This window comes from Cricetulus griseus, chromosome 2 (assembly GCF_003668045.3).
Source record: "Cricetulus griseus strain 17A/GY chromosome 2, alternate assembly CriGri-PICRH-1.0, whole genome shotgun sequence".
NCBI classification, from domain to species: domain Eukaryota; kingdom Metazoa; phylum Chordata; class Mammalia; order Rodentia; family Cricetidae; genus Cricetulus; species Cricetulus griseus.
In genome coordinates, this window is record NC_048595.1 from 11,790,113 (window position 1) to 11,814,557 (window position 24,445).

Below are 24,445 nucleotides of genomic sequence, written 5' to 3' on the forward strand. Positions count from 1 at the left end.
AGCCAGCCGGTAGTCTATACACTGCTTTTGCATTGCTGCTCTGGATAAATAAAGGTCCTAGGCTGCCTGGGTCTCTGAAGCTTTGCACCCTGGTGAGTGGAGCTGCATCTCAGCCACAAGGTGCTGCCCACACCCTAAATAATTTAAGACACAGGATGGAGCTCTACTTTCCATGATGAACTGCCTGGTCCCTGAATTTAGTGTTAACTGTTCTACAGTATCAGCTGTGTAGGTGACAGTTACCCATCCACGCAAGGGGACACAGGTACCATAGGCAACATTAGAAAATAATCCAATTTATTCTCTAGGGATGGGGCAGGAGCACCTTGAGTCCCAGGGTGCCACCTACTTTAAATAAGCAGTCAGAGGCCACCTGCTCACTCTGCTGGTGGTGGGCAATCAGGAGCTGTGGGCGGAGTTTCTGCCAGTGTGGGATGGCCCTCAGCCCCATCCCTGGGACGGAAGACCAGCTCTCCAGCCTGCAGCATCTGCCCGGCTGGCCACGTGCTGCCTGGCCCATACTGCTGGTAGAAGTCCGCATCTGTCTGGAACATGACCAGTGCCTGGGCTGTGTGGATCCGAACATGCTGGGCCAGGCTGTTGGCATCCAGGAACTTGTCCCCACAGGAATCACAAGCGTAGAGGATGTGGGTGTTGGGGTCTGTGGAGGTGGGGGCTGTGGTCAGGATGGGAAGGACCTTGGGTCCACCGGCGTTCATGCCCAAGACTGCCCCGCTCACCTTCTTCCTGCACCTGCTTCACAGCCTTGCTGATCTCGGCTTTCAGCACTTCCGTCTCATCAGCTGTCACTGCAGCCCCCACTGGTACCACTGTGGGCAGAGTCAGCAGGGCCTAAGGCAGAAGCCACAGGGACCTACCCCATTGTTGCCACCAAGGCAAGGTGCCTGTGGCTACCCTCTGCTGTCTACAGTCCACACCTGTGAGCTGAGTGACCGCTGTTGCTGCCAGAGCCTCCGTAGCCAGTGTGACCATGTCGTCCACAGTGACCACGCTGACCTCACCACCCTCTTCTGGCTCCAGGATCTTGATGCCCGCCTTGCCCTGATGCACGGTCTTTACGTGAGAACGCAGGTTGTCCACCCGGTTGAAACCACGACCACACTTGTCACACAGGTAAGGCTTCTCTCCTGGTGGGGAGGCAAGTTACCCTCCTGCCACATGCAGGCCTCCCAGTGCCCAGCAGCCCCATCTTTTCCAGCAAGTTCTCTGGCAGCTGCCAGTGCTTGACAGGTGCCTCAAGAGCACCCTCCTGGAAGCCCCGAGGTAGCTGGAGTCCACATTTGAACTGAGCTTCAAGGCTGCCTGTAAGCAAGTGTGGCACAGGGCTCCCTCCCTCCACCCCTCCATCTCCTACAGAGTGGGCTGGGAAGGGAGGCCACCGGCAGGCAGCGCATGCTCACCAGTGTGGATGATTATGTGTTTGGACAGGTCCCCCACATTCACAAAGGCCTTGCTACACACGCTGCACTTATGTGGTCGGATATTGTCATGGTGGCGGATGTGATTGGCCAACTGGCTGGACTGAACGAATCTGCAGGGCCACAAGTGAGAGGCTGTGCTGACCCAAGGAGCTCGGGGGTGGGGGGGTGGGGGGTGTCGGGGTACTCGCCACTCTGGGACACAGGAGCTTTGGGGTGGGGGTGTCGAGGGTGCCCACCACTCTGGGACACAGGAGCTTTGGGGGGGGTTATTGGGGATGCCCACCACTCTGGGACACAGTCTGGGACTTGGCCTCATGCTCCCTGGGGTGGGGGCAGACTACTACCTCTTGCCACAGCGCTCACAGACGTAGGGCTTCTCCCCGGTGTGTTGGCGCACATGGGCGATGAGGGAGCTGGCTTGAGTGAAGGCTTTGCCACACATAACACACTGGCATGGCTTCTCACCTGGGGCAGAGGCACAGAGCACTAGCACCCACCCATCTCTCCGGGCCCCTTCCACAGCCCACAAAGGGCCTCCTCACCCACCCGTGTGGATCCGTACGTGCCGCTGCAGCGCGCCTGGGTCAGCAAACTGCCGCTGACAGTGGGTGCACACGTAGGGCTTCTCCCCGCTGTGGATCCGCAGGTGCCGCTTGAGGTTCCCTTTGGAGATGAAGGGCGACAGTGGTGTGCTGCGCCCTGAGGGGCTGAGGGGCTGAGGGACAAGGGTGGGGGCGGGGGGGGGGGGGCAGGGTGCTCTGGGCCTACCTGAGGTGGTGAATTGCTTCCCGCATTCCCGGCACTTGAGAGGGCCATCGGCAATGTGGATCTTCAAGTGGGCCTTCAGGTTCCCCACCTGTACCCAGACAGGGGCTCAGAAGGGTCCCCTAGGAACCTGGCTTCTGCCCAACCCCTTGAGCCAGGAAATAATGAACTTTCCGGACTCTCAAATGGGCAGAACCCCATCCCTGATGGAGGCCCAGGGTCCTAGCAGTGGAAGGGAAATGCAGCACAGCCTGCAAGTCGGCTTGCCCTTCAGAGGACCATCCTAGAGAGCCCCATCCAGACACAGTAGCTGTTCTGTGCTGACCCCAGGGAGCCCCTGAAGGCCCTACAGAGCTGGCTCAGGGAGGGCGCACACCTGGTTGAACTTCTTGTCGCAGTGTGGGCACTTGTGCTCCTTGTTGGTGTCATGAGTCTCCAGGTGGCGCATCTTGGAGGTGGGGTCCGAGAAGGAGCGGCCACAGTAGTCGCACTGGTAGGGCTTCTGGCCACTGTGCACCAGCTGGTGGCGCTTGAGGTTGCCTGAAGTGGTGAAGAGCTTGCCACAGTCCCCGCAGCCGTAGCGCGCCTCTCCCGAGTGCCGCTTCTTGTGCAGGTTCAGCAGGCTGAGGAGCCTGTAGCTCTTGCCGCACTCCTCACACCCATAGGGTTTCAGCGGGCTGTGGGTCACAGGGTGCTAGGTGGTAGGAAGGGGTCTCGCAGGGTCCAGGGAGGCCCCCAGTCTGGGGGAGGCAAGCTGGGTACCTGTGTGTCTTCTCATGGGCCTTGCATGCTGCAGGGTCTGAGAAAGCCTTGCTGCACTCCCGGCATGAGAAGGGTTTCTCACCCGTGTGGATTCGGATGTGGCGTTTGAAGTTCCCCGTGTGCGTGAACTCCTTTCCGCAGTCCTGCAGGCGCAGCAGGAAGGGGTGCGTGAGGGACTGTAGAGACCCTGGAGACACAGGGCAGGCACCGCCCACGGCCCCGCACCTCGCACTTGTGGATGATGGAGCCATAAGCCTTGGACTCGGTGCGATCCCCATAGGTGCCTGAGCGCAGGTTCCGGCCCTCCATGCTAAGCTCCTGCCCAGAGTCTGTGCCTGCAGACTCTTCATTCTCCTCAGGGGTCTCCCCGTTCTCCAGATGCATCCCCTCTTCCTTAACTGTGGCAGGCCCCGTGCCCTCTTCCTCGTGCTCCTCCTCCTCGCCTTTGCTGGCTGGCTCCACGTCCATCTCTGCAGGAAGAACAGGCACTGAGGGACTTGCCTGGGCTCAGAGTACCTTCTGGGTCTGGCTCATCTCCCTCCCCACTTCACAAACGCCTTCTTTAGGTGACCCCAGGGTCTGTAACCTAAGTATTTGCTACTTGGAGAGTGTAAGGCCTCAGGCAGATAGATGTGTGTGGCACTGTGAGCCAACAAGAGCTTGTGAGGTTGGCTGTGGGAAGCATGGCACACTTGTGTAATGCTCAGGGCTATGTCGGGTACTTCCAGTCTAAAGGGAACATGGAGGGGATGTATAACTAAGACAGCTCCAGAGTCAGGAAAGAAAAAGCTCAAGTGAATGAGGGCCAGGCAGGGCAGGCTAGAGCGAAGAGGTGACCCAACAGGGCAGTGGGGTACGTGTGGCAAGGCCAGCCCCGGCTGCGGGAGGGCACCTTGCTCTGAGCTCTCTGACAAGGCCTCAGCTTCTGCAGCAGCCATGCCACTCGTGGGGTCCGGCTTGAGCTCCACAGATGGAGGCTCCCGAGGGGCATCAGCCTTCTCCGTCTGCTCTGCACCTGAGGAGGGATGGGAGGCTGCATTGGGACTCTGTCCAGGGACCAAACAGGTCTCTTCCATGGCTGGAACAGACCTGTAGAACAAACTATGTGAACTAGACAAAAGCTAGAAGAGTACAGGAGCGCATGCCAACAACCTCCAAGCACAAAGCCTTTACTACTCTGGGCTCCAGACTGCTGGCAGGTAATGGGCAGAACCAACTTCGTGCTGTGCATTACCTCCTTCCAGGTAGCCAGCCCACGAGAACCAAATCACAACTCACCACTGGCTGTGCTTTGTGCCTGGCCACCCCGCTCCTCTTTGAGCTCTCTGCCTGGGCCTGTGTGTGGACTGCTGCTTGCTTGGTCCAGCCTGCTGAGCGGAGTAGCAGCAGCCTTCTCTTCTTTAGCTCTCTTGTCTCCTCCTGGAGACAGAACAGGACAGACTTGTCATTTTCCATCAAGTGGCCACTGCCAGAGGGATGCGGTGGCCTCTCTAAGTCCCTCTGTGGACTTCTAGGTACTTCACTGGTTTGTTCACAACCACTGAAGCTGTGACAGAACCGCAAGTCTCCCGGGCAGTAGTCTTGGTGTCTGAGTCCTCAGCAGGAGGGGGACATGACCCTTTGATTGTAGACAGTAAAGGACCTTGTCCTTGATGGGAGTCTGCAGGCTTCCAGGACACCCAGCGACCCAGGTGTGGCTCTTGCTCTCTGCTGCTCAAGGGTAGGAAAGGGCAAGCGTGGAGACCCTTTCCAGGAGTGCATGGCCAACCCTTGCCAGCACCCCACAGTGATGGCAAGGTAGATGAGGACTCAGTGAGGTGACCCAAAATCTGGCAGGGCCTCCATAAGAAGCCAAGTTCCTTGCCACTTTTCAGGAACAGCTTGCCAGTGCCCTTACCTTCCACAGCTGAGACCTCTGTGTCTTCCCCAGTGCTGCTGCTCGGCTCAGCAAGTGACTTGAGTGCATGGCAGGCTGTGATGATATCCTGCATCTGGAGGAAGCTGGCCACAGCCAGCACATCATCCACATTCTCAGGGCTAAGGCTCAGCTTAGCCGTGTACATGAACTCCAGCACCTGGCCCAGGCCTGTCAAGGACAAGACAGCCATCACAGGCCCACTTCAGGGCCTACCAATGGTTTCTCCACCCAGTGGTGGAGTCAGATTTTGGAAAATTGAGTGGTAAGCCTCCACCACCTGTCTGCTGGGTGCTGGGCTAGGGACAGCTTCTAAAAAGATAAACTGGGCCTAGGACACCCCACCCCTCTGACAGCACTGTCTACCAAACCTCCAGTCATCTGACGCTTGTGTGTCTGCTGCCACATCTATAAAGTAAGAGAGTGCCTTGTCCTAACCATCTCAAAAACAGGTCAAGGGCTCTGCATACAAGTACAGACCTAGAATTGGTCCATCGTTCCTCAATCCCAGGCCCCAGCTAGCCTCTCATCATTCTTGACACAGCCTGGCTATGGTCCCCAGGACTGGATCTGGCCTCAGAAAGGGATAAGGAGGGTCTAAGGCCAGCCTTGCTCTATCCCTGCTAACAAGGCTGGTCCCACTCTCTCTGCCCTGACTGTACTGTGAACCTGTGTCCCTGGTCACTTCACACCTAGTCAGAAGAGATGGAATAAACTTGGTGCCCGTAGGGTCAGAGCTCAAATTCAGGCAGGACATAGCCTGCTGGCCCTGCCCTAAAGGGGCCCTGCATGACATGAGGCTCTGACCCCAACAGGGTACCTGCCGCATTACTGATGTCCAGATGTACCACGTCCTTCTGGTCCACAAAGAGCATCTTGAAGTATTCACTGCAAGCTGCCAGCACCGCCTTGTGAGCCTTGAAGTCAACACCATCCACCACAAAGGTGCAGTCACAGAGAAGGCCCAGTTGCCGCTGCTGGTTCAGCTGCTCCAAGACACGCTGGCTGTGCTGGGGGAAATCCATGGCTGCAGAAAGCCACAGCCTCCTGTCAGCACTGAGACAGGATGCCAACTGCCAAGCCCCAGGTGAGACTCACAGAGGAACCAGGGAGCATTAACAAAGGGAGAGGCTTTTCTACCACCAAAGGGCAGGTGATTCCAGACACTTGCTGCAGGCCAAGGGGGCCCAGTTGCTCCCAAAGCTTACTCAACAGGGCAAGTTCCCCAAACCAAAAAGTATCAAGGTAGCCCTCATGACTTGCCCCCAAAGCAGAATACACACAAAGTAATGAGCTAAGGAGCCAAATGGCACACACACAAAACAATTAATTACTGTCTCACAAAACAGCTTAACACATATTACAAAAAGAACACATACACTATTAGAATAAAATGCAAACATTCAGCTTTGGGGCTCTAAGTTCAGGCAGCTCTTTCATCATCAGACGCAGAACTCCCTGTCCTGCAGCTCCCACAGGCTCCAGGCAAGTTCTTTGTCCACCACAAGGCTGGGTTCTTTTTTTTGAGGGGGGGAGGGTTGAAACAGGGTTTCTCTGTGTAGCTTTGGAGCCTATCTGGCACTCACTCTGAAGACCAGGCTGGCCTCGAACTCACAGAGATCCGCCTGCCTCTGCCTTCCGAGTGCTGGGATTAAAGGCATGCGCCACCAACGCCCAGCTTAAGGCTGGGTTCTTTAGGGTGGAGATCTTACTAGGTCTCAGTTTCTCTTTCTCTCTCTCTCTCTCTCTCTCTCTCTCTCTCTCTCTCTCTCTCTCTCTCTCGGCATTCCCACCCCACCCTTGCTTAGTCCTTCCCTCTCTCAGACTTATGGAGCTACATAAAGCAGTTATATCTGCTGCCTCCAAAAACCTCTGAGCAGTGACTCTCTCAGGAGAGAGAAGTGACTCCAATCCTGATCCACGAGCTGCCAGGGCTGGCTTCTCTGTTAAGGGCCTCACTTAATGCCTGGAAATCCCACAGCTATCCCAAGGGAGTGCGCCTGGAGAAGGTCCTGGCCTGGTGCCCAATTATGAACTACACAGACAAAGCTGAGATGATATCCAAGTAGTCCCTGCCTGTCCAGAGCCACTACAAAGCCTTCTCCAGGTCAGCAATCTTCTAGTGAAACAATGGGCTTTTCTGTATAGAAAAATAAGGTGTTTCAGAACATTGCAAAATAAAACCCGGCACCCACTGTGTGAGGCCCAAGTACACAGAGCTGGCTGCATTGCTTGACCCAAACCCCAGCAACAACCAGCTGCTCCAGAATCAGGTTGTCCTGGGCAGGAAAGTGACTGGGGGGACTCTGCCCCAATACAGTCATACTGGCTGCTCCTGATACTGGGCTGTCACTGGCCTACAGCCTAGAGCTGCAATGACCCTGTGAAGCTGGCCATCTGAGGAGAGCCAACAGAAGTCACGCCCCTTCATGCCAGCACACCCCAGGGTTCCTGTAAACTTCTGAGTATGTGCCGGCAATCTCAGCACTCAGTAAGCTGAGGCAGGAGGATGACAAATTCCAAGCCAGCCAGGGTCACATATTGAGTTAGGACATTTTGTTTATCATCTAACAATAAAGCTTGCCTGAAGATCAGAGTGCAGAGCCAGCCACACTAGTTAGCCACAGAGGCCAGACAGTGGTGGCACATGCCTTTATTCCCAGCACTTGGGAGACAGAGGCAGATGGATCTCTTGATAGTTCAAGACCACCCTGGGCTATACGAAATTGATCCAGCCTAAAAGAGAAACAGAGCCAAGTGCTGGTGGCTCACACCTTTAATCCCAGCCTTTGGAGTCACACCCCTTTAATCCCAGCACTAAGGAGGTGGAGACAGGAAGGGATATGGCTCAGAGCGAGGACTATAAAGCAGGAGGAGACAGGAGGTCACTGCAGTCTGAGCAGTCAGTCTGAGGACAGGATCGCCCTTTGGCCCGAGCATTAGTAGAGGTAAGAACTCCAGGGCTGGCCGCTCTGCTCTGATCTTCAGCTTCCCCTCCTCTAATAGCTGACTCTTTGAGTTTTTATTAAGACCAAAGAGAATTGGTGCTGCAATGAGTCACTGTCTCAGAGAACAAGAAAATATGGGGGGACAGGTGTACTTGCTGAGCTAATGGGGAAGGAGCAGTGGTATCACTGGAGACCCAGTCCTGTTCCCTCCCCGAGGTCCACGCAGGGATACTCTTCTGGGCCTGGCAGTGCTGACATCTATAGCTAGAAGGCAGCCTGCAGCAAGAGTTAGGCACTGGACACCCATGGCAAAGCCACTGCAAATCAGGATGCCTTCCTTGTATCTCTAAGTCAGTGGTTCTCAACCTTCCTGATGCTGTGACCCTTTAATACAGTTGCTCATGTGGTGACCCCAACCATAACATTATTTTCATTGTACTTTATAACTCTAGTTTTGCTACTGTTATGAATCATATCTGTATTTTCCAATGGCCTTAGGTGACCCCTATGAAAGAAAGGGTCATTCACCCCTAACCCCAGAAGGGTTGAGACCCACAGGCTGAGAACTGCCACTCTAAGTCCTCAAACCCCAGAAAGAGCAAACTCCCACTGTGACCAGAAGGGATGAAAGGGAGACTCTCAGTGTTGTTCAGAGCACAAAACACTGGGAGGAAGCCATGTCCAGGCCTGGGACTAGGAGCCCTTTCTGAGATGCCCAGGAGCTGATAGGTGCACACACCAAGGCACCAAGCAGGAGGTGACCTAGAGCTAGAGCTGTCTTCTAAGGTGGAAAAGCTGTGGGCAGCCAAGAGTCCTAGTCACCTTCTCCACAGCCATAGTGAACCCTTCTGCGTGCAGAAAAGAGCCAACACTCATGTTTGCTTTGCACACATGGGACCTGCTGGTCTTGGCGGAGCCTGGTGTCCTTCCTGTGTCCCAGATTGTCCACACCACCACCTAGCTGTTTTTTGTATAGCATTATTATGATTATTATTATTTTGAGAAAGGGTCTCACTGTGTAGCCCTGGTTGGCTTAGAACTCAAAAGATCCACCTGCCTTTGCCTCCCAAGTGCTATATTAAAAGTGTGCACCAACACACCCAGCAAGTTCAAAGTTTCGAATAAAACAAACAAATAGGAAGTCACATAGACCCCCAGCAAAGCTCGTCACTCTGCAAGGGTTCCTAAGGCCCTGGGGAAGTGGCAGGGCAGTGAGCCTCAGTGGAGGTAATAGCCTGACAAGGGCACATATAGGTGGGACCCAGGAGGACTGGTGTATCTCCTCAGTCCAAACCATTCAGGATCCGAGATCCACTCTGCTCAACTCAACAAGTTCCCCCAACAATGAAGAAACACCTCCTGTAGTAGTTCAGTACTTATCACCATCATTGGTGTGGACATTGGGAGCCCATTCCACATAGGGGAAAACTCCCTGAGCCAAGACACACGGGGGTGGGCCTAGGCCCTATCCCAAAGGATACGATAGACTCTGATGACACCCTATGGAAGGCCTCACCCTCCAGGGGAGCAGAAAGGATATGTGATAGGTAGGGTTTTAGCTGGGGGTGGTGGTGGTAGGGGAGGACAGGAGGGAGAGGGAACTGGGATTGTCATGTAAAACAATCTTGTTTCTAATTCAAATAAAAAAATCTGCCAAAAAACAAAACAAAACAAAACAAAAAAACAAAAAAAAACCCAACAACAAAACAAGTTCCCCCAACAATGAAGAAACAGCATTTAGAGTTGTTTCAACCTGACAGGTGTCACAGAGCCAGAACACCACACTCTGGTCACCTGCAAACAAGCACACAGACACCCTGGGCACCAAGGACTAGGGAGGAATTCTCCAGACCTGAATCCAGGGTTTACCACTGGCTGCCAGGGGGCCAGAGTCTCTCTAGTGGTAGAGCAGCTCACACATTCTTTACAGGGTTAGTTACATCAACTCAAATAGGCCAGAGGCACACACCTCCAGCACCCAGCAGCCATGTGTTAGCTGGAAGCAGATAGACATAGTCACATGGTCTCCACAGCCTTTTCCTGGGCACTCTGGATGTGACTAGACCCACCAATCATAACCCGTCATCCCATCTCAATGTCATCTGGAAAATTACTGTAACACAATGGGGAGGTGGGGTTAGCACACATCAAAGTGGGGGCATGCTGAGCACAGAGCTCCTGGGGTGGATTTTCTCTGCTGAGAGGCACTTTATACCAAGGGACCCCACTGTTAAACCCTGAGGTGCTCTTGTATGTGTGTGCGCTACCTGTCTGAACTACCAGGAGACCTGAACTGCATAGCTTTCTCCCAAAGCCAAATGGGCTCTTATTACACACTGAAACATGACCCTAGATACTTGCAGGCACTGACTAGCATGAGGAATGGTGCCACATCTTAGGCCAGAAAAAAAAAACAAAAAAAACAAAAAACAAGTTTAGCAGACATGCTAAACTTGGCTGGCTTGGATTCCCAGAATCCCAGAATGGACTGGCCTGTTCCAGCTTCCATACAAACAAGTCACCACTGAGTGCCACTCACCTTTCCTGATCATCCAGAAATACAAGTGCCTCACAGACATACATATACACAGGCCAAGGAAATAGAAGTTCACATCAGGGAAAGCTATGCACCCAACCTCACTACCAACTTGTCTCTTCAGGTACAACCTGGCAGAGAAATCAATGACCTGCCCTGTTAGCACAGTGCTCCTTGTCCAACAAATGCTCGCCTTGTAGCGAGACGGCTTCTTCCATTTTTTAGCAGTTTCTCTTGATGTGTAAAGATGTGCACACACACACACACACACACACACCCCTATCTAGAAAGATACTACTTCTGTGACGAGAGGGGACAGTGGTAGGGATCAAATCCAGGGCCTTGTACAAACTTGGTAACCAACTGCTCTACCACTGAGCTGTGAGCTGTGTTCCCAGCTCTCCCTCTTCTAAATGATATCCAAGCCTACCTGGAACCATTCCGGATTTGGCCACCTCATCCTCTATTGACATTGTTACCCTGACTGAGGACAGTCCTGGATCCATAGTGGTTTTTGTAATTTGTATTTCATTATTTGTTCTTGTTTTTTCAAGATAGGGTTTCTCTGTGTAGCCCTGACTGTCCTTGGAACTCATCCTGTAGACCAGGCTGGCCTCAAACTCACATAGATCTATCTGCTTGTGCCTCATGAGTGCTAGGATTAAAGGCCACACCACTGCCCAGCTTGATTGGTTTTATATATTGGCCTGTTTTTTGTTTTGTTTTGTTTTTTTGTTTTTGTTTTTGAGCCAACACAGACTGGCCTCAGACTCACCTTGTAGTACAGGCTAACCATGACTCCACCCTTCTGCCCACCTCCCAAGTGCTGGGATTGCAGGTGTGCACCACCAGGGCAGGCTTTGTTTTTTATTCTTACTTGTCCTCTGATACCCATCATGCCAGAGTACAACACATAGGCCTGAAGCACATGCTGACACCTTTTGTTCGCGTTTGGTTTTTGAGAAACAGACCGTAGGCTGACATTGAACTTGTGATGTAGCCAAAGCTGACCTTGAACTCCTGGTCTCCCCACCTCCCAAGCAGAGAAGCTAGCATCTTGATATTGTATGTCCCAGCCCCTAGAACTATGAGAAACACACCTGTTTATAACTTGCCCAGCCCATGGTACTCTGTTATAGCAACACTGAACATACTAAGACTAAGATGAGCATTTGAGAAGCATCCATGACCCTGGATGGACAATCTCCCCAGGACTCAGAAGATCGGCAGACTAGTGCAGCTACTTAACACCTGTAGTTGTGACACCTGGTGACCCAACAGCTCATAACCCTGACTAGGAACAGAAAAGAGCACTACGTTTCGCAGCCCCTCTCTACCCATGTGAGGTAAAGCATAGCAGCGATGGGTCTCTGAGAAGAAGGCTTACAACTGCTAGCACAGGTAACACAGCATTAAGTGCTGTGGAGAGAGACTAGAACTGACCATAGTCAAGAAAGGGAATGAGGACCTCTCTGAGGAGGCAGATTATTATTATTATTATTATTATTATTATTATTATTATTATTAGTTTTTTGAAACAGGGTTTTTCTGTATTGCTTTGGAGGTTGTCCTAGAACTTGCTCTACTGTAGACCAGGCTGGCCTCGAACTCACAGAGATCTGTCTGCCTCTGCCTTCCGAGTGCTGGGATTAAAGGTGTGCGCCACCACTGCCCCAGCAAGGAGGCAGAATTTAAGCAAAGACCTAAAAGTGCAAGAGAGCTGTGCCATTGTCACCCAGGGGCCATTAGCCTGTGGGCCCAAGAGCAAGTGCAATGCTCTTTTTTTGAAAAAGACCTGTGTGAAAGTCACAGCAGGTGGCTGGGCTGCAGGAGAAGCTGTCACCCAGGGTCTCAGGGAAAGCTAGACTTTAGAATCAAAGTCTCAGTCTCTCTCTCTCTCTCTCTCTCTCTCTCTCTCTCTCTCTCTCTCTCTGTGTGTGTGTGTGTGTGTATGTGTCTCTGTCTCTCTCTCTCTCTCCCTCCCTCCCTCTCCTTCTCTCCTCTTTCTCCCCTCCTGAGGTCCCATAAATCTTGTGTGGGCTCAACTCTGTTATGTACCAGTAGATGAACTTGCTGCCCCCACCCTGCAAATGCTGGTGTGCCACCACACAAGGTTTATGTGGCAATGGAACCAGGGCTTCTTCATGCATGGAAGGCAAGAACTTTACCATCAAGCTACACACACTTCTTTAAAAGCCTTGGGAGAGGGAGGGAGAGAGAACTGAGATTGGCATGTAAAAGAAGCTTGTTTCTAATTTAAATAAATAAATAGAAAAATAAAATAAAAGTCTTGGGAGAACTGAAGACAGGCAGTACTCTGAAAGGACCACTTAGCAGTTAAGTGACTGCAAGGAAGCAAGAGTAGAGCAGGAAGGCCAGGCGGCCTCTGCAGGGAGGGCCATTTCAGACTCAGGTGACCTCAAAAGCTGGCAGCAGTACTCCGATTGCCAGCTTGTGCTGACTGGGCGTGGTGCACACGCTTTTAATCCTGGCACTCAGAAAGCAGAGGCAGGAGGATCCAGGAGGATCGCTGAATTCAAGGCCAGGCTGGTCTGCCAAGTGAGTTCCAGGACAGGGCGCTCTGTGTGTGTGTGTGTGTGTGTGTGTGTGTGTGTGTGTGTGTGTGTGTGTGAGAGAGAGAGAGAGAGAGAGAGAGAGAGAGAGAGAGAGAGAGAGAGAGAGACAGAGAGAGAGACAGAGAGACAGAGACAGAGAATTGGAGCTGACATAACTAGCTGTTAAAGCAGACTGGGCTGTGACAGGGAGAAGGGGTTGGGGGAAGCAGAGGGTGACATGAAAGTTGTCCTGAGAAACTGGCACGGCAGAACCATTCCTTGAGAAGAGGAAGAACAAGAGCCAATGGAAAACCAAACACTCTGTTCTTACCAACTAGAGACAAGACGACGGCAATAAAGTGAGGATACACTGGACACAAAAAGACGCAGGGCCGACGTGATGACCTGAGTTCCATCCCTGCAACTCACAAGGCAGACAGAACCAACTCCTGCCCATTACCCTCTGACCTTCACATGCATGTCATGGCACATGCACACACATAAACACAAAATAAATACACAAATGTAATTTTTTTCTAAAGAGAGAACAAATGAGGGAAGAGTTGCCGGAAATGAACCTGTATGGACAGACTAGGGCCATGACAGTGCCCCAGTCTGAAGAGCAGCCAGCAGAGACGAGAAACTGATCAATTGCTGGGTGGAGACCGTCAGCTGGCAGCTCGCTTGCTTAGTGTATGCAGGGCTCCGGGTCCAATCCCCGGCAATGTAAAAACTTGGGAGTGTTGGCACACACCCCCCCCCCCAGATACTCAGCTACATAGAGCTTGAGGCAAGCCTGCGCAACATAAGGCCCTGCCTCATAAATGAATAAAGCTGACAAAGTTAATACGTTCTCAATTGGACCATTGGGACCTAAAAAAAATGTTACTGTCCCCCTTTGGCACTGGAAGGGTTTAGTCTCTGGGCTTCTCCCTTGAGGGGCTCAAGGCCCCAGTGACATTCAGCACAGTCCTCAGCACTGCCATGCTGAGTCACAAGGAGACTGACTCATGCTTCAGAGAGATACCCACATCCTGCAGGGCATGTGCAACAACAGTAAAGGGGCTCCTCTTTCTCAGAAGGGCACTCGGGGGCAGTCGTTACCCACAACCTTTCTGTTTTACCACTCACAAATAATAGCCATTAAATATTAAAACAGAGGAAGGGAGGAAGTTGAATTGAGAGGAAGATATTTCACTCAGGCCAGAGGCTTCTTTTCCATCATAAAAGCTTTAAGGTATCTCTAGCTAGCTGTGGTGGAATGCCCTGTGACCCCTGCATCAGGAGGCAGAGGCTGGAGGATTGCTGCTAGTTCAAGGCCAGCCTGAGCTACTTTTTGAGACTCAAAATAACAATACAAGACAATTTCTACTTTCTTCAAGACCTAGTGACTAAAAACTTCTCAAGAAAAAAACATTTCATAAGGGAAATGGAAAATTACATTTTTTTTTCCTACAAAGAATGTGTTAGGAAAATTCTGGGAACAGAAATCCCTGAAGGGGACCCCTAGAGCAGTGGCACCCCCAGCTTCAGGCACAGATGCAGCCCTGATGCTGTGACGAGCTGCCTGCCATTGCTGAGACCACAGCTCCTAGGCCTCGCTACAGCCTGGGGCGTGAAACTGAGCAGAGCTGGTCCTCGGGCAGCAGGAACCTCACTTCCTTTCCCTAAACCCGGGGTAACAGTGGAGGCTTCTACTTTGTGAAGCTGCTGTTGGGCGCCATCGTTATTACACGTAAAAACATGCTGCAGTGACAGCCAGGAGACCAAGGGAGCCACTGTCCCACAACAGTGACAGCCAGGAGACCAGGGGGGCCACTGTTAGAGGCTCACTTTCCTCAACTAGATGCAACCCAAGGCCTCAGTGCTTGAGACTCAATAGCAGCGCCACCACCTTTCTACAAGCCACACGGCCTGCACAAGCAAACAGGCTTCACTGACAAAGGCCACAGTATGACCGTCCCACAGAGAAAGAGACTAGCTGTCTGTGCTCTAGGAAGGAGTTCATTGTCCTTTAGAGCCAGGCAGCATCTATCACACACACACAATCACTGCTGTTCCTGCCCAGTCAAACGACACGGTCAGACCCCATTGCTGAAGACAGCACCTGCTCTGGCTGCAGGACAGGAGAATTGAGATAAAGCTTTCTCCCTGCTGGCTAGCCCTCATGGTGCCAGAAGGTGCTACGTAGACTGCTGGGGGAGGACTGTTAGTAGCAGCCCTACTCAGCCTGTCTCTATGGAGTACACCTCTCACTGACCAGACGAGAAGTGCCTGCTGGTGAGGTGGGAGGTCCTTCAGTACGTTGCGAATATGTGTTGCTTTTATTGGTGATGAATAAAGCTGCTTTGGCCTATGGCAGGGCAGAATATAGCTAGGTTGGGAATCCAAGCAGAGATATAGGGTTAAAGAAGGCAGAGTCAAGGGAGATGCCAGCAGCCACCAGAGGAGTGAGATGCCAGAGCATTACCACTAAACCACAGCCATGTGGCGATACACAGATTAGTAGAAATGGTTAATTTAAAGGTAAGAGCTAGCCAGTAATAAGCCTGAGCCATCAGCCAAACAATTATAGTTAATATTAGCCTCTGAGTGACTATTTTATAAGCAGCTGCAGGACTGGTGGGCGAGACAGTAAAGCTCTGGCTACACACTGGTGTAACAGTGCTGAGTCTGTTAAGGGGTAACCAAAAGCTTCCTGAATGACTTGAGTGATACTCCACAGAAGGGAACTAACTCATGCTTGGCACTGTCAACCTGGTCAAAGCTTGTGTCTAGAAAGGTCAGGCCCTAGCAGGGAGGCTGCAGCTGTCGTTTTTCTAAGTGGACATGACATGCCCATGGAATTGCCTTCTGAATAATTATGCTAATGTGCAGAGATCAATGCTGCCGTCAGTGCTGGCCAGAGAAGTTTCTGTTGTGATTGGGCAGCTGTGACCACAGAGGCTCATAATTTGTCAATCAGTCAGCCATAAACAGGAGAGCTATACAGATGCTGGGGAACATCACACCAGGGGAGCAGAGAAGGGACAGTATTGGGGAACAGCATGGGGAGGCCGGCAGTGGGAGGGTGTGAGTGAGTGAGTGCTGAGAACCACCACATGGCCCGGGATCAACGCCTGCACGCCCAGCAGCCGTGAGGACCTACACAAGACTGGACCCATCAACACCCTGAGATGCAGCCAGGGACTCAGGAGGTGCCACCCCTCCCCGAGGATCTACAAGGAGCTAATGGCTCCTAGGGAAGGAAAAAAGCACCATGTTCTTGTAAGCAACCCTAATTAAACTGGGGGGGGGGGGAAGAGGTGTGAAAATAGAGAGAAGACTCACTGGGAACAGGATTGGGAGTGTTGAGAATGTGCTGGGGGAAACATGATCAAGTATAATATGTACATGTATCAAGTGCAGCAATGAAATCATTATTACATATGATTAACGTGATAAAACATTAAAATTACTCAAAAGAAGGACGTTTATGCTGAGTATACGGTGCACACCTGTACTCTCAGCTCACGTGAGGGTGAAGACAGGAAAATCAGAAGTTCAAGGTCAATTCAGCTACCAGCAAGCCTGTCTCAAAAGAAAAAGAACAGAAAGACTTGGTGGACCTTAGTATGGCACGTGTCCTCATATGCTGACCTTTCCTGGAGTCCCCCACTAGGACTGAGTAAAAAGTCCCTGCTAGGGTTAAGATTCAACACATGTGAAATGAAGGAGTCAGCTCATGAGCCAGAAGATAGATCTCCATGACACGCGCCCAGAGACAGACAGAACCCAGAGTGACGGACAAGATGAGGTATTCTACTAGCAGTTAGCAGGCTGCTTTTTAAACTTTAAATCTTCATACAGCATTGTCTTAGGATTTCCAACAGTCCCAGGCCATGGTGATGTACCTGTGTAATCCCAGTGCTTGAGGTGCTGAGGCAGGAGGACTAAATTCAAGGACAGTCTGGTCTCTGCAGCAAAATCCTGACTCAAAAACAAAAACCAGGAGCCGGGCAGTGGTGGTTCACACCTTTAATCCCAGCACTACAGAGACAGAGGCAGCTGGATCCCTGAGTTTGAGGTCAGCCTGGTCTACAGAGTGAGTGCCAGGATAGGCTCCAAAGCTACACAGAGAAACCCTGTCTCCAAAAAAGCAAACAAACAAAACAAAAACAAAAACAAACAAACAAAAAAATGGGCTGGAAAGTTAAGAGCACTGACTGCTCTTTCAGAAGACCTGGGTTCAATTCCCAGCACCCACATGGCAGCTCAGAACTGTCTATAACTCCATTTCCAGGGGACCTGACACCCATGGCAAAGCACTAATGCATATAAAATAAAAATTAATAAATTTAAAAAAACAAATAATAACAACAAAACCAGGGACTGGAGAGAAGGTGCCACAGTTAAGAGTCCTTGCTCCTCTTATGGAGGACCCGAGTTCAATTCCCAGCACCCACATGGCAACTTACAACCATCTATAACTCCAGTCCTAGGGAATCCAATGCCCTCTGGCCTCTATAGGCACAGATATGCACGCAGGGAAAGCACCCATACACATGAAATAAAAATAAAAAACAATATAAACCAAAACCAGCCAGGGATAGTGGTACACACCTGCAACCCTGGATTTGTGAGGCAGAGGGAAGAAATAGAACTGAAGCCAGGGAATCCAAAACCCATCTCAGCAAGTGTATCTCCATGGGTAGAAAGCAAGCTCAAAGCAATTCTAAGGAGATCGCAACAATTTAAAACTCTACATATTTATTAACTTTATATCTCTGTGTGTGTGTCTGTCAGAAGACAACCTGTGGGAGTTAGTTCTCTTCCCACCATTGGATTCCAGGGGTCACACTCAGGCTGTAAGGCTTCTTGCCAGCCCCTCCCCCTTTTCTTTGAGACAGAGTCTCAGGCGGCCCTTGAACTTAATATATAACCAAGGATGATCCTGAACTTCTGATTCTCCTGCCTGCACCTCACAAATGCTGCATGCCCAGTTTATGCAGAATTGGAGATCAAACCAGGGTCTCTGTAAATGCTAGGAGACACAGTACCAAGTGAGCTACAGCCCAGCCCATCTCAACAGTGTTTACATCCTGAAATGAAGATGGGACCAGGCCTTAAAGATACCAAGAGTGGCCATCACACCACAGAAACTCAAGTTAGTGTGGTGGCACAGACAACAAAGACACAGGGATAAGCCCACAGCAGTCACATATCTGTAGGCACTGAATATATGGCCACAGTTACTATGACATTACACACGAAAGAAGTAATGTTTGATAAGTTTGATAAGTTTTGACAAGTGACACTGAGGCAAGGTGGTATGCTTACTAAAAATGAGAAAGCAGACCTTAAAAGAAACTGTTGCTGGGCGTTGGTGGCGCACGCCTTTAATCCCAGCACTCGGGAGGCAGAGGCAGGCAGATCTCTGTGAGTTCGAGGCAAGCCTGGTCTACAGAGCAAGTGCCAGGATAGGCTCCAAAGCTACACAGAACCCTGTCTTGAAAAACAAAATAAGTAAATAATTTCTTTTCATCACAAAGGTGGAAGGCATCCCGGTGTAAAAAGGCAGGTAGGTTCTCGACTTGTTCTTTGCTCCAGACTCAGGATGGCCCAGGTACCACATTATAAAAATGCACCATTCTAAACATCAGGACCTTACAGGTGAGTAAGAGGTCCCTGCTCTCTCTCCCTTTTTGAGAGACAGAGTTCATATATGATGGCAGGACCTGAGGGAGCCAGCTTGGGCCATTAGATGGATGTCAGTGCTGAAGCAAAAACAACATGGTCAAAGAAATCCTGTTCCAGATGCAACTCATGGGACACTGTGGCCTCCTGATCAACAGCTTCTAGAACGAGTATTTTTAGATTGTTAAGGAGTAAAGAAAGAAAGCTAGTTTACATTAGCCACTGTATCTCGGGCTGCTTTGTCAGACATTTTATTTCATTGATTTACAACAAAGAGATTCAAACCCAGGGCCTTAAACAGGCTAGGCTAGCAATCTTCTACGGAGTCCTAGAGGAAAACTTTAGATTTCACCTAATTAAAATAAGGTAAAATCTGGGTGTGGTGATGCACACTTTTAGACCCAGCACCCAGGAAGTGCCACAGTGTGAAGCCAGCCAGGTCTACTAAACAAGAACCAGGATAGCCATGGGTAGAGAGACCCTGTCTCAAAGAAAAAAAGCAAGCAAGCATATCTGCAGATAGATTTCTCACTACACATACCCAGTAATTATTCCATTTTAGTTTTGACAAATGTAAGGTGGTGGTGATCTCAGAGTTCCAGGCCAGCCTGATCTACAGGAGCTAGTTCCAGGACAGCTAGGGCTGTTACACAGAGAAACCCTCTCTCAAAACCTGCCTTCCCCCCACTCCCCAAAAGTAGATCAGGCATGATAATAGCTCATGCCTATAATCCTAGAACTTGGGATGCAGGGTTAGGAGGATCACTGAGTTCAAAGCCAGCCTAAGTGACAGACGCTATTGAAAAAAGAAAACAAAGTTTTATCCACAATTTCACACAATAAAACTATAACAAGGTTTTGTTTTTTTCCACTAGATTTTTTGAAACAGAGTCTTGCTATGTAACCCTAGCTGGCTTCAAAGTCAGAGATCCACCTGCCTCTGAATCCCCAAGTGCTAGAACCAAAGGTGTGTACCACTACACTGACTTTATTATTACGTTTAAAGAAAAAAGTCTTGAAACAGTGATCTGAACCAAGCTGAGTGTAGATGAGGACTAAAAACAAGCATTCTCAGCCGGGCAGTGGTGGCACACGTCTTTATTCTCAGCACTCAGGAGGCAGAGGCAGGTGGATCTCTATGAGTTTGAGGCCAGCCTGATCAGGTGACACAGAGAAGCCCTGCCTAGAAAACAAAACAAAACAAACAAAAAAGCTGTCTTCTGCAGACAGCTTCCACCCTTCAGTATTACAGACATACCTCAGATCTCCAAGAAGCCGGGGGCTCTCTTTTCAGACAGTGTGCCTGTAGGAACTCCAGCTCGACTCCCCTCCTCCAGCACATCACCTGAATCAAAGATACCCAAGTACAAGTTCCAATGAGGACATGAGACCACTGGCTCTCCAGGGCTAGCTCCTCCTCTCACCCATCAGTCAGGCAAGTGCAGAGCAAACTACAGAGCCTGGCAAAATGGTAAAATGAATTACTGTTGACCTGCTATAGAAGACTGTGTTGGTCCAGGGAAGCAAGATGAATGACCAGGGTCCCAGGCTCCACACTCAGGAACTCCTTCCGGAGACACGCCCAGCCAGTGCTGACGATCTGCCCAGCTGAGTGTAGCATAGACTTTCCTGAGAGGTTCACAACACTGATTCTCATCCCATACATACCCTCACCTAGGAGACTTTCTGTGAATGACAGTGGTAAAGTCACCACCAGACAGGGTCTCACTCCATAGCTCAGGCTGACCGGAAACTTGCAATATAGCACAGGCTATATGGTGAGTTGAACTGTCGAGATTCCGTCCCTAATGCTGGGATTCTAGGCATGCTCCACCATCCCAGGCTTACTTGACTGTTCCTTGGGCACATATTTCCAACTCATTTAAAACTAAAATCCTTCCTCTTGTTAAATGTGTTCCTTGTCCTGCTTCCTACCACACCCAGCAATGCCAACATCCACCAGCCAAGGACAGGGGACAGCACCAGGGACTTGGCTTAGCAGGCAAAAGTGCTTGCTTTGTTGGGTAAGCCTGACAACCTGAGTTTGATTACCCAGAAGCCACAATGCAGTGGGACACAGCTGTAACCTCAGCTCTCCCAGGGAGAGAGGACAGGATGCTTGGGTAGCTAGCCTATAATAAACTATACAGCAGAAACAAGAGAGAGCCTGACTTAATGAGTTGCAGAATGAGAACCAAATCAACTCTTGACACATTGTCCTCTGACCCCAAACACACACAATTTTAGGAAGAAAGGGGGCAATCCTGTGCCTTCTCCTTGGAGTTATCACCAGGTTTTATCAATTTTTTTGTTTTTGGTTTTTCGAGACAGGGTTTCTCTGTGTAGCTCTGGAACCTATCCTGGCACTCACTCTGGAGACCAAGCTGGCCTCAAACTCAGAGATCCGTCTGCCTCTGCCTCCCGAGTGCTGGGATTAAAGGCGTGCGCCACCAACGCCCGGCTGGTTTTACCAATTCTATCCCCAGAATTATCTGTCCCCAACAAAGCCACCCTTACAACTCACTTAGCTTGGCAAAGTCTTGTTTGTTTGTTTGTTTGTTTGTTTGAGACAGGGTTTGTCTCTGTAGCTTTGGGGTGTTTCCTGGAACTCTGCTCTGTAGACAAGGCTGGCCTTGAACTCTGAGATCTGCCTGCCTCTGCCTCCCAAGTGCCCAGATTTAAAGGCTTGTGCCAGCACAGCCCGGCAGTCTGGCAATCTCGTGACTTCAGTCTCACTCTTCAACTTGCTCAGAGATCTTTCCCGGGTTCTTAAATGCCTTCCCATTAACCTAAAAGTTAAAAGTGCTCAACTTTGCAACATCCCAAGACTTTTAGGCAGAGGCTCTTACTGAACGTGTCTGCTAGAGGAAGAGGAGTGTGAGCATTGTCCCAGGCAACACCTTCCACTAAGGACATACCACCCTTCTGCCTCACTCCCCTAAGTATCCTTTAGACTCCGCTTCCTGGGAGAACGGGACTCCTGTCCTGCAGCGCAGTGACATCGGAAAAGCCTGTTTCTCTCTCCCACGTGAGTCTTGGCTCTCTGAATGGCGATGACACAAATTAACAGCAGGGGACTTTCTGGCCACTCACTCTCTAACCGTAGGCACACACACACACACCCGGACACCTACTGCCTCATGTAACCTATCACACAACCTTAGGAGACAGGTTTTATTACAAGCCCTGCTTTAAGGATGAGGAAACTGAGGTAGCGTCTCCGCTTGGTCCCACTAGCGGACCGAGTCTGTCCTCCGATCTGTCTGTCAGGGGCGGAGAGGGGGAGGGAGACGGGGTGGACGGCTGGACGGCTGCGGGAATGAATGAATGGCCTACGGTGGGGGCGGTGCCCGCCCTCTCCCGCAGCGCAGCTCGCCCCGGCCGCCGCCGCCGCCGCCGCCCCGCGCCGCCCCGCACTTCGCCCCACGCGGCCGCAGCACGCCCACCCGCCGCGGCCGGCCGGCGCGCGGGGTCAAGGGGCGGTGACAGCCCGGCGGCGGGGGCGGAGATGCCACCAGCCGCGGTGTCACCCGGTCCCGGAGGCGACTCGCGCCCCCTCGGCAGCGCGGGTGCACGGTCACCGCTCCGGGCCGCTCCTGTCGCTCCCGGCCCCGCGGCGCCCTCCGCCCGGGCCTCCCCTCCCCCACACAACCGTCCCGGCATCTCCCGAGTCCCCGCCCGCCCGCTGCCGCCTCCGTCCCGCCTCCGGGGACGCCGCGGCCGCCGGCGCTGGCCCAGCCTCACCTGCCATGTCCCGAAGCCCACCACAGAGGGAGGTGCATCACGGCCGCGAGAAGGCCCGGGACAGCGCTTCCCAGCAGACAAAGGGCGCCGCCATGTTAGAGCCGGGCGGAACCGACCTCGCTGGCTTCCCGGCTGTGACTTCCGTCGCTTGCCCAGCGCTCGCACTACGTGCGCGACCGCCAACGGGCGCATGCGCCTGGCCGGCCCGAAAGTTCGTTAGTGTACTTCTGGGACTGTCCCCATTTAAACTCTTGTCTTGGTTTTTCCGCTCCCAGTAGATCCGCAGCTGCACTTCCTGCGGTCCAGACACCGTGTTTATGGTCTCGCTCGTTCCTCACACCGTAAAGCCGTGTTATTTCTCCTCTTTTTTTGAAGAGTGAAAACTTGGGGTGCAAAGAGGGTGAAGTAAACTGCACATACTCGCTCGCACATCTTCGTGACAGAGCAGAGATGGGAACCAAGTTGTGGCTCCCATTATGGTTTTGGTAATATTTTTGCAGTACTGGGGATCAGCAGCAATTTGGACCGGGTAGGTGACTCTAGGCATGCACATGGTGACTGCACAGAGGTACCAGTACACGAAATACTCATCCACATAAAATAAGTAGAGCTTAATAATAATAATAATAATAATAATAATAATAATAATATCATCTAGGCATGGTGTTAATCCCACTGATCGAGAATAAGACCACTACCACGGTTAAAAGACAAATTTGAACTAAGCTTTAAATACTGGCCAGGTGGATGGACTCCGGCCAAGTTCATAGCCAGGTTCCTGGGAAATGGCCCAGAATTAAGTATGGCAAGGGCTTAGCAAGGAAACCCCATAATTCATTGCATCGCCCATCAGGTTCAAACAGGAGCAAGCATACATCCTGACATATTTCCTGTCTGCTTACCTCCTGCCCACAGTGATCAAGCCCATCTGGTGCAGACGGGTCAAACAAACTTGTTTAGGGGAGTGGCTTGTTATCGCCCATAACAGCCTCCAGCATTTCAGGAGCTATCTGTCTTTGGGCAAGTGACTTGCAGATCAAAGGCATTTTTGTTTCCTGGATCTCTATGGCATAATAATTAAAACTTAAAATGTAACTTTGGGCCCCGGCGTTGGTGGGGCATGCCTTTAATCCCAGCACTTGGGAGGCAGACTGGGCAGGCAGATCTCTGAGTTCGAGACCAGCCTGGTCTCCAGAGGGAGTGCCAGGATAGGCTCCAAAGCTACACAGGTCTCGAAAAACCAAAAAAAAAAAAAAAAAAAAAAAAACTTTGGCTCTCACATGCCCCCCCCACCCCCGCCGCTCCTTTGACTCTGTAATGTGTACCTCTTTATATTGGGATCTAAGAACCATCAGCTTAATGGTAACCAGACAGGAATTATCGCTTAGTTAGGCATCAAAGATGCAAGAGCCTATGGCAATTAGCAGAAACAGAAGGTCCAAAGGCCCTGTGATCGCTGAAGGAACCAGAAAATGAGAATGGGGACAGGTATTTACTTAATCTGAGGTCAGCTTTTTTCTTCTTTTTTTTTTTTTTGCAATGATTTTTTTTAGTACAGCCAAGTTATTTCTAATGATTCATTAAAGCTACACAATAACCTTTGTGTTTTACAAAGAACAGATTGAGTGCCCTATCACATACTACAGAACTGTTTCAGCTAATGAGTCTTCTGTTGGTAGATCTGGTTCTACTTGGCTTTAACTGGTACCTTTCCCAGCATGCCAATAGGCATTATAAGTAGCTATTTTGTCCTCTATGCCAGGGATTTCCTTTTGATCTAACATTACAGCCCATTGCGGGACAAGGTGTCAGAAGCCAGCCTTGGCAACCCCCCATGCCTAACTAGCCTCCAGCTAGTGTAGCAATCCACCCCTCAGGTTCCGGGGACCTGGCCAGAGAAGCAACTAACACCTATTCCTTCCCCCACTTTCTTAGTGCTTGAGATAAACACAGGAGATTCCGTATACCTGCCTGAGAGCAATTAACACTCATTCCTCCCCCCACCTCCTTTTTTCTCTACTTCCTCCTTTCTCTTTTAAAAAACCCTTGTAATAATCAATAAAAGGACCTTGACAAGAAAACCTGCTTGGTCCCGCTCTTTC

The 24,445-nt window shown here is 51.0% G+C and overlaps 1 protein-coding gene across 4 annotated transcripts; it reads right to left on the minus strand.

The window, feature by feature from the left end:
* Window positions 1–276: 276 nt before the first annotated feature.
* Zbtb17 (zinc finger and BTB domain containing 17) lies at window positions 277–22,493 on the minus strand. Of its 4 annotated transcripts, XM_027399927.2 has the most exons (17): window positions 22,344–22,479; window positions 20,092–20,207; window positions 19,858–19,944; window positions 5,705–5,911; window positions 4,867–5,055; window positions 4,248–4,388; window positions 3,862–3,984; window positions 3,195–3,439; window positions 2,970–3,112; window positions 2,584–2,884; window positions 2,211–2,298; window positions 1,989–2,105; window positions 1,787–1,907; window positions 1,422–1,552; window positions 939–1,148; window positions 741–830; window positions 277–661 (listed from the first exon to the last, which is right to left on the minus strand). In XM_027399927.2, the coding sequence occupies exons 4-17, from the start codon at window positions 5,907–5,909 to the stop codon at window positions 378–380; spliced, it is 2,388 nt and encodes a 795-aa protein (XP_027255728.1). In that variant the 5' UTR covers window positions 5,910–5,911; window positions 19,858–19,944; window positions 20,092–20,207; window positions 22,344–22,479; the 3' UTR covers window positions 277–377. The 4 variants fall into 4 exon arrangements, with proteins under 4 accessions (XP_027255728.1, XP_027255727.1, XP_027255726.1 ...); XM_027399926.1 differs by lacking the exon at window positions 20,092–20,207 and having other exon boundaries at window positions 22,344–22,493; XM_027399925.2 differs by lacking the exons at window positions 19,858–19,944; window positions 20,092–20,207 and having other exon boundaries at window positions 22,344–22,478.
* Between the last annotated feature and the right edge of the window lie 1,952 nt (window positions 22,494–24,445).

Coding starts and splice junctions, on each gene's coding strand:
- Zbtb17 (XM_027399925.2), bottom strand. Junction 3,985..4,247: donor GGCACAAAGCACAGCCAGTG/GTGAGTTGTGAT, acceptor ATCCCTCCTCAG/GTGCAGAGCAGACGGAGAAG. Junction 2,299..2,583: donor GCGACAAGAAGTTCAACCAG/GTGTGCGCCCTC, acceptor GTCTGGGTACAG/GTGGGGAACCTGAAGGCCCA.